The 10,000-nt window shown below is 39.0% G+C and overlaps 1 protein-coding gene across 4 annotated transcripts in view; it reads right to left on the minus strand.

Annotated features, from left to right (window-relative positions):
• LOC138016694 (sushi, von Willebrand factor type A, EGF and pentraxin domain-containing protein 1-like) overlaps nt 1-10,000 on the minus strand; it is a 27,831-nt gene that overhangs the window by 11,415 nt on the left and 6,416 nt on the right. Inside the window, exons 3-5 of one of the 4 annotated variants that reach the window (XM_068863887.1) lie at nt 8,689-8,812; nt 8,447-8,518; nt 6,482-6,676 (exon numbers count right to left, since the gene is read on the minus strand). The exons of 1 other annotated variant lie outside the window; for it this stretch is intronic. In XM_068863887.1, coding sequence (XP_068719988.1) covers nt 6,482-6,676; nt 8,447-8,518; nt 8,689-8,812 — 391 coding nt within the window. Of the gene's footprint in view, nt 1-6,481; nt 6,677-7,896; nt 8,353-8,446; nt 8,519-8,688; nt 8,813-10,000 lie in introns of those variants that run through there. 2 more of the 4 variants (XM_068863889.1, XM_068863888.1) reach the window with 2 other exon arrangements.

Below are 10,000 nucleotides of genomic sequence, written 5' to 3' on the forward strand. Positions count from 1 at the left end.
ATATTTTACGAGGATTGCACTCAATAATTTTTGCCTGGAAGCTCAAAATTGGTGATTGGTCATTTTGAAGTGTTTGCATTTGGTTTTGGGATTAAAATTTACCAATGGTATTTTCCCAGTCTTTATTGGCAAAATCTGCCATGCGAGTAACCCCGCGCACTTTTAAAATATATCCTACCTCCGCTTCTCTGTATGTATGCCTTGCGTGTCCATAGGGGGGGGGCTACAACAGCTTCTTGCTCATCATAATAACAAGACACCTAGAGGCGTTTACGTGGGATGCTGCCGTTTATGTAAAATGTTACGTACGATTGTTTGCAAATGTCACTATCCCCGTAACCGACTGAGCGTCACAAGGGATGTGGTAAAAGAGGTAAGGAAGGTTAGGTATGATCAAAATGAAGCTGTTGCTTGTGTTTTTTTCTCTGTAAAACTGTGTACTTGGACTCGGAAGACAAAGGGGAAAACGACCGATAGTAAAATCTGGTGTGGATTTGTGCCGTTGTACTTTTGCTACTTGGAGGTCATGAATTTCACGGGTAGCAAAATACTTCCCTAGAAAATATAGTGAGAACATGACGGGGAAAAATGACTCGCGTGGAACAGTTTGCTTTTGTTGTAAATATACCTTTTATTTCATACAGACGAACTGGAACAGTAACCACGTTTTGGAATTACTAATTAACTGATAGACAAATGGAAACCCAAACGTTATGTCACAATATTATTTTTTTCAACTTATGCAAAAATTCAGTAATATGATTATTACTCAGGCCTGTAAGGGCACCGAGTTATAAAACATGTTGATTTCAGTTTTTCCTGGTGCAGAAAAATGCACAATGCAAAGCACGTGGCAGTGTTTGATTGGGCAATGCACAATAGAAAGCACGTGGCGGTGTTGTGATTGGGCAATGCACAATAGAAGGCACTTGGCGCTTTTTACACTGGTTATTAAAAGCAACAACGTAAGTCATAGAGAGCAATCGACGTTGCGTTGGCGTAATCGGTTTGTTCTTAGGGCGCTCAAAACACATACAAAGAAAGGAATAAGCTTTTCGTGGTAGACCCACACTAAAAGATGTCGAGCGTTAGTTTCGAAACGGGTCGTTCCGCGAATTGAATGAAACGGAAATGTACTCAGATGTAAGTGAAATGGACGCAACATGTAAGTGAAAGTGATGCAAGTCAAAATACTAATTCTTTAATAAGCAGCGAGTACTTTATTGAGAAATGTGAGGATGAACAGGTAAATGCAAAATGAAAGTTAAATTTAATACAGAAATCAGGAATACCCGGTACGATTTATAAAAGAATGTTGTTGTTTCGTTTTCTCAGAAACGAAACGTATTTATTTTGAATTAAGGGTGAACTATTTACACACTGAGTACTAGTTAGAGTGGCCAATCAAAACAGAGTTTGTAATTGGAAATCTAAACATCTCCGAGATACAAAAACAAGCTTGTGTGCACGTGAGACCAGAAGTATTGCAAATCATAATGCTGACAAACACAAAAGCGAAGGAAATGGATCATGCATAGGACGTTTTGAATATCTGAATGATATTTCGGGTTAGATTAAAGCGATATATTGTTAAAAATTCCCAAGTTATCCCTTTTCGTGTTAATCAGTAATGTAAACAAGTCATAGTAATAAATTGGGTTAACGAGGAACCAGTGATGGTGAAGCTAGTAATTGCCATGGTTCAAATGTAACACATGCGATAGAGGATTCACGGAGAACGGAGTTTGAAATGTTATGAAGTTGAAGGTAAAATAGGCATTTGTACACTTTATGCTTCGATGTATTGTGGACATAAACAAGTATCTGTTCTTCTTTTTAAGGGTTAATATTTCTTGACAGGCCTCTGACCCTTCAGAAGTTTATTTCTCGAGAGTTTCAATAGACGAAGCAAAATAAATATGACAGACTAAGTGACCCAAACTACAGTATTTTATCTTTTCTCCTGCCCTTACCATTCTGTAAACGAAACACTATTTTTGTTTTTGGAACTAGTTTCTTATTGAAATAGTTTCTTGTTAAAACTCTGGTCCACCGCATGGCATATTGCTGGTAAGTTCAACCTTTGCAGGGACATAACCTAGAAAAACCCTGGTTCACATCCCATTGACCCTAGTAAAGCAACTGTCAAGGTGATGTTTTAGGGTATGGATCAAATGCTGCAAGTGAATGTGCAGCTGTGTCACTATGTCCTATTATATATAATTATGACAGGAAATTAATTACTTCCCTGTAATTATCAGTTATGAATGTAGGAAATGAACTCTACACTGCTTTATCAAGCTTATCGAGACAAACGTATTTAATGTTAACAGAATTACTTTCAGAAGTTCTAGCGTTCAACACAACTTTTAAGATTCAATACAGCCCAAGTCATACTGGTAATGTACATGGAAGTTGCACAATAGATTTTGCTTGATGTATGTCTTTGATACGTTCTTTCCAAAATTTGATTACAGAGAATTATAATTCTTTTACTTTTTTCCCAGTGTGTGAGCGGGCGGAATTTTTTTGGTTCCGGGAAGCGGGCGGAATTTTCAATCCTAGCCTTGATTGCGTGAGCAAATGTGAGTGCTTAAATTTCCATTTTTACCCCGACGCCCTTTACAAACAGAGGTTATTTTTCATTAGACAAGAGGTTTGGAAATAGAATTCAAATAAAAATATTTCTCTTTGAAAGGTTCAGTTTATAAGTCGCTTTAATACTGCATTCGCTATCAAGCGCGGTGCGAGTTAACCATTAAAAAATTGATTTCAGAGAGGAAGGGAGAAAGAGAGGAAAAAAAAAAGTTATTTACCAGCTAAGGGTCGGTCCGTAAATGAAAAAACTGCATGTGAGCGAGGTCTTGAAAAAGCTGCCCTCAGTCTGCGGCCTCGGCCAGCATTTTCAAGACCTCGGTCAAAGTTTTTCGCTATACGGACCTCCCGGCTTGCAAATAACATATATTTATAATTTTGACAATTGGGTGCATATTACTGTGAGTATATTTGAGCATAAATATTTGATTCCCGTGCTATGAATTCATTTAGCATGGCCATCCTCAAGGAACTTGTGTACTTCTGCATGAAAGTATTTTGAAGTGTCGAGATATAGTGCACATCTTCACGTGTCGCGCACATGACAAAGTGACCTGCACGAAAAGTTGGTCATCTTGGAAAGGTGTTTTCACATCTCGCCTTCGTTTCTCTTTCATTTGTTTCTGCAAAACTGAGATGTTTCGATGAGTCATTTCGTTTTATCTTAAACCGTTCAATTAGCGTTTCCTTCCTCAAACACAGCGAAAATACCCATCAATTAGTAAAAAACAACGTGCTTAGACATCTTGGAATAAATACACTATTTTTACCTCGTTTCCATGGTCCAGTGGTCGTTGTCACCACCTATAATGACAGAGCTCTCAAGTCTTACGCATTTCGATGCAATCTCACACTCTCACGCCGACACGAGCATTTCTCACGCACTGGCACTTTTCTCGAGGGTAACTCTACCTTTTAAGCTTTCAGAAGTGCTCATGAATTCCGAATTCGCTCCTTTACTGGCACTTAACTTCGGCCAATGTTCAATCTGTTCGTGTGCGACCAATTTTCTTGTTTCTTCAGGACTTTCACCCGTTAATATATGAATGATAGGCCGATATGTTAGCTCAGGCTGACCGTCAGCAAGCATCTCACGCTTTGAAAACTTTAAAACTTGAGAGCATGAAAGAAACAAAATGGCGGACTCGACGGTGCATTTTCAGCGATCTGACAAGTGCAAATTTCAAAACAATTTCCGGCGGAGCATGCCCACGGACCCCCTAGAATTGTTTGGCGCCTCCGGCACAAGAAACACAGGACACTTGCGCCTTTGGCGCAATCTGCAGTAAGCATCTCACGCTTTGGAAACTTTAAAACTTGAGAGCTCTGTAATGAAGATAATCTGGGTCCGGGAATTCAATACATATACAGTCGAACATCATGAGAAGCGCAATGTAACGCCGATGTAAGGAGGACAAACTTCTCTCTTTTTGTTTCTTTAGTGCTAAAGTAACCATACACCACTGTACTTTTGCAGGCCCGAGTATAGGCTAATTGGAGCCTCTTGCTGTAGAAAGAAACTTGTTTCGAATAACTGTTAGGAAAAATAAAATAAAATTAAAAAACAAATTATTGGATACAACAGTTATTTATTTTAAAGTCGTATGGCCGTGGCGTTGATAAATGCTGTGAGCCAAGCAGGTTTGCCACCAATTTTTGCTGAAAGATGCAGCCTTCACTTTTTGAGTTGTTCCGGCGACAAGAGGGGCATTTCAAAACTGCTAAGCCCATACACTTTATTCCAAAATGGCCGCCGCTTTCAAACGTAAAATTCAAAAGAATATTTAACCTTGAACGAGGCCATAAGGGCCAATTTGCATGGAAACAAAAGAATACTAAAATGGCGGTCATTTTGGAATAAGGTGTATTGCATGGGGCATTTTCGTTTTACAGGACTTTATCCGACGAGTCATAAATATATTTACCTTATCAACAAAGTCAAACTCCGCAACATGTAGTTCTCTTTCGGTGTTCGAAAGAAGCTCCTGTCCTTTGACAAACTCTAACTTGAAATCAGTCTCAGTATATGTTGTTGTTGGAGCAGTAACAAGCAACGTTGCACCATAATAATTTTTTACAGTTAGATTCATTTGTCAAATTTGTAGCTCTTTCCATGGGTCGGCGTTGACAACAATTCACCCCCAATGTGGACTGTCAGAAGGAAATCTTCTTTCACAAGGCCATTTTCTCCCTTTTGCTTACTAGTTAGTTGTTTTAGGGGTTGCTGCCAAGTGTAACGACGCCAATTACATTTACTTTCTGATTTCTGGACAAATCTTGTACTTCTTTCAAAAGATATCTACAGCATTTGACAATTTTAAACTCTCTTGGCTTGGTGGTTTTGTAATCTAGAAGTTGACACCGCTAGTGCTAGCCAGCACGACAGCCCAGCCTTAGCAAGCGACAGCTTGGGTAGTCCGAACTAACTCAAAATGGAGGACACGATCGAGGGAAGCGCTGACCTTGGCACTGTTCAGAATAAAGAATACGACTCGTGGTCGAAAGAAGAACCGAAAACGTTGGTCGGCTTGTGGGCTGAACGACACGAACGGCTCCAAAAGTAAAATGCACGCAAAGTGTGTATGGGTAGTCAAATGGTGACGAGAGAAATTAAGGGGAATAATTTCACTTCCGTTTTGTCCAAAATCGACTAAAGGCTCGGGAAATTAATTGATTTTGGACAAAACGGAAGTGAAATTATTCTATAATTTCACGAGTATACCATTTGATTAGCTATTAATATCATGGTTCACAAATTACATGTACGTTCATAAGATGCTATTTTGGCACTGTAGGAAAAGTTGCCATGGCAACGTTGTAATTTCACATGTAAAATTATTAATTAATGCTGACATTTTGCGCCAAAATTAAGAAGTAATAGGCCATTTCCGAGTTCATGTCTGCCTCCCCTTCAAAGCGAGTCCAAGTGCAAAGTTTTTGTTATGAAAATTAGTTTTCATTCAGATGTAGAGTGGAACTAATTACCTTCACAAAAACTTCGCACTTAGACTCAGTTTGAAGAGGAGGCAGACATGAACTCGGAAATGGCCTACTTGTCACCCATGTTATTAGGATTGAAATTGCGCTAGAGATAAATCGCAAATTCGGCAACGTGACCAAGTGCACTGGCAACAAGTGTCAGAAGAAAATAAGTACTCTGAAACATTTGCGTGCTTCTGTATGTTCATGATTTGAAGAAGCAACACGGCAATAGCGGCACAAGAGGCCTGGTTTGTGTTTACAGTACAGGGTAAAACACACAAACGGTAAAATCCGATCTCTTGCTTAAATCAGGATTTTCAAATGCTCTTACATAAATGCAATCCAAAAATGTTTCAAATTTTTGTCACTTCCGTTCGCGGTTTCAAATTTTTGGAAATTTTTCTCCGGTCCAAAATGCAGGATACTTTCTGCTGCGAATTTAGTCTGAGAAGACAGTAATTTGAAGAAGGGAAGTAGTGTGTGCGTTAGAAAGTCAGAGTGAGCTTTTCCGAAGGCTTTCGCTCGAAAATAACAAAACACATCATGCGGCTGCGTGACAAGCACTTGGCTAATTTCCATATCTGGCTACGACGACACTCGAGCCATTTTAAACGTAGTCTGCCACAGGAACTCCACCTACTACTACTACTACTACTACTACTACTACTACTACTACTACTACTACTACTACTAATGATAATGATAATGATAATGTTAATGATAATGATAATGATAATGATAATGATAATAATATTAATAATAATAATAAAGGCTTTATTAGTAGTACATTCACCAGGAGGCTCTTTGCCTCCTAATTACCTTAACGGTTATTAAGTTAACTGAAATTAAACATTGGTTAAGAGAGGAAAACTGGACTACCGGGAGGAAATGGTTTACAACTTACACCAGTCCCTATAGTTGTACTGCCGTGATCCACAAGAGCTTTGAATCCCATTGCAGTTGTTTTCCCTTATATCGTACTTGACGTGCTCGTTGTAGTCGCGGTAGCGGCTCTGTCTTCCACATGTACCCTGGGCGATTATCCCAGTCCATGACGACCAGGTATGATACGGACAATGGTAGGCATTTTTACAGGAACCTTCGATGTATAAGAAACCAAATTTCATTAATTCAGGGATATGAGATACTGAATATCAGTCCAGTCGACGAATAATGCAAATAAAAGGACATGTGTACGACATATCGTTATATCTCTCAAATAGTACGCGCGCTATAGTATGATTGGCTAATTTAGTGGGGCCGTATTCTACAGTTCAATTCGATACAACTTTCTCTAGTTTCTAGCGAGTACTTCATGCTTATGCGAAATAAACTTGTAAAACTTTTAATACGCCTACTGTAACTTATTCGTTTTTCAGATTTTTACTCATGCCAATCATTTGTGGTAGTTGAACGTTCCGCTTGACTTCAACTTGTTTCCTTTCCACTGCGCCTTTTTACCTTGGAGATATCATAATAAATATGTTACTTATCTCGTTTCCGCGGTCCGTACTGCGAATTACAGTACGTACGGAGCAACATAATTTTCTCCGACTCAAAATTAATATTCACCTTTATCTTTCGACTTTATTAAGTCATGGACACCTAAATAATTAATGGAATATCAAAACACCGAAATTAATCTTTAAGACTTGGTCTAATAACGGCTACCACTCCTCAAATGTTCCTTTGATGTGAAGACGTCTCACTTATTCAAACACACCTGTTCCCTTGAATAACGCCGTTTGTATTTTGTGTGCTATTGATTACTTCATGCAACAAATACATGTTTTACAAGTAACCTGAAAAAAAAAACTTAATCTTTATATGCTTTCGAAATTTGATATATTTTGTAGTTCCTGTACAGGTGATTCTGAGACTTGATTGAAACATTCGAGTGCAAGAGCATCAAAGTTTTTGAATCCTTACGAATCAGAGTATGTTTTAGCATAAACAGGTGTGCAGTTAAAGGTTCTTAAATCTAAAATTTAGCGAAACATTCCACATGACCTTAATTAAAAAAAAAAAAAAATCCAACGCAGTTCTCGCTAATACACGATTGAGATGCAATTCTATTCAGCTTTGCAGTGTAGATTGCTCTAAACAATATCAGGGATAGAAAAACAGTCAAACTGTGCTTGGGAAATTGGTGTAATCCTATTAGCCAACATTAAGGAAATAACACTGGAACTTTGGCTACCGAAAGATCTATTTAAGTTAACTGTGTTCAACGCTGTGTGAGTTTCTCGTTGTTTTGTCGCCGGTTGTCGTTCTTTATTCGGTGATAGTTCCCCACCCATCTATGAGTACTCTACTTACACATAGTTCTGCGCTGAGTCGCAGGATTGCAAGTCGTCGACGCAGGGCACGGTGTCGTTCCGCTATGAGACGTATAGATGTGATGCGCATTACGGTGTTGCCCTACGCACCTTCCCGTGGACGTACCGGGACTCCAATCGTTTCGCCATTGATGTGCGCAAGTTGAATAAGAGCAAGGCTGCGGTCCGCCTCCTCCGCCACAACAAAGCACAGAGCCGAAGCTATTGACAATAGCAAGGATGCCTAACAGAGCTCTTCTCCTCATTTCGAGCGATACGTCGTAGAATCAGATAACGAACCAAAGCGTTCTTTATTTGTAATTAGAAGCCTAACAAGAAGGAATAACGCCTGCTCCATTTGTATCAATTAAGTTTACGCAGCTGTTGCGCTGTTTGAATTAGGGTTAACCTGACCGGCTTAGCGAATCATATTTAATGATGAACCGATCGAATTGTGTTACCGCGGCACATGGAAAAGCAAAGAGCTGATAACTGGGATTACCCTGACTTTCATCTCTTCCCGTTTTCTGAAAAAGTTAGTCGAGATTTACCTCTTTTCCAGGGTCTGTCTTCTTTCCCTCCAGTCCCAGAGGAAGAAAAACGAAGACATTGGGAACGAGGTTCTATCAAGATCACGAAACAGCTAGATTAGTACCAGCTTATCTTCCGCTAATAACTTAGGTAAAAAAAAAAAGAAAAAAAAAAAAACAAAAAAACACTGCAGGATCTTGATGAAAAGTAAAGAGCAACGTAAACCGATTAGGAATCGAATCAGTTCAATAAAGCTACTCACTTACAACAGAACAAAAGAGCCGTCTCGAACAGGGAAGCCTTGAGTGAAGACTGGTCTGAACTCCAGGAAATGGTACAACACCTAGCATTGTAAACCATTTATACGACCATGTGGACCACAGCTCCTTCAAGAAAAGGTACTGTGATCTGATCTGATACGATAATTCTGGCAAAACGACTGGCTAACATGGATTGTCAGTGTGGAGGTGGAGGCTGTTTGTGAACCGAATGCTTAGCTGAATTATAGAAGCAAAAAATAATGAACAAAGCGACTCTAATGTATTAAACCACTGTCGGCAGATCGCCCTATAAAAGATGAGGATCTCATCTGGGTATTAGCCTCTAAGTTCAATGATTGATATATTCTTTTTGGGTTTACTTACAGTTGATTATTTTTGTGTGTTACGCGTTACAGAAAGCTCAATTCATTAATTTCCATTGCTTTTTGTGGTTAACTGAAAACAATGTTAAATGTGCAATAACAAATAGATAGATACCTTGGGTGCCAGCTGTTTTATTATTCTTTCGCAAGGAGCGGTTAAATGGCGAACGGATGAGCGAAAAATAAGAACCTCTGGTCACGGCAGTTAAGAACCTCGCTTCCATGCAATTCAAAATAAAATATCTTGCCAAAGTCTACAGTGGTGTCAATGTTGTACACAATTCAAACCCTTTGAGAATAAAACGTTTTGATTTTAGCCCCGTTTACACGAATGGCTGCACACTTCACTTCAAAGAAAATTAAAAGAAACAAACTAAGAAAAAATATTAACAAAAAATAAGACAAAAAAGGAAACAAGACTCAAACTCCGGTTCTTAGCCCTCACCCTAAACAGAACCCTAACCCGAACCCTAACTCATATGACCAGCGAGACACAACTCCCAGTAACCGCAACCTTTTGAGTTCTTAGACCTAATGAGTGTAATTCAGAGCTAAAAATGACATCGACCGTTTCAAATGGCAACGACCGTTTACGAAAGGGAAATAAGCTTCGGCGCGACGTTTAAACCAGGCCTATTAGCTTTCTCGCGCGTGACTTGGTTTTTACACCTCAAAATACAATATTTCTAGGATGCGTTCGATTGGGAAATCTGGATTTAGATCTTAAAATATGGATTTTCGGATTTCCAATCGAACATAAAATCTGAAAACGGATTTTGTCGCAGATTTCACCAAGAGAAAATTATTTCTCTTGATTTCACTAATTGGAAATCCATGTCAGGAAGGATTTCAATTAGTGATATTCGCGACAAAATCCATTGTTAGATTTTGCGTTCGATTGGAAATCCGAAAATCCAGATGTTAAGATCTA

The sequence above is a fragment of the Montipora capricornis genome, chromosome 9, assembly GCF_036669925.1.
Source record: "Montipora capricornis isolate CH-2021 chromosome 9, ASM3666992v2, whole genome shotgun sequence".
Lineage (NCBI taxonomy): Eukaryota > Metazoa > Cnidaria > Anthozoa > Scleractinia > Acroporidae > Montipora > Montipora capricornis.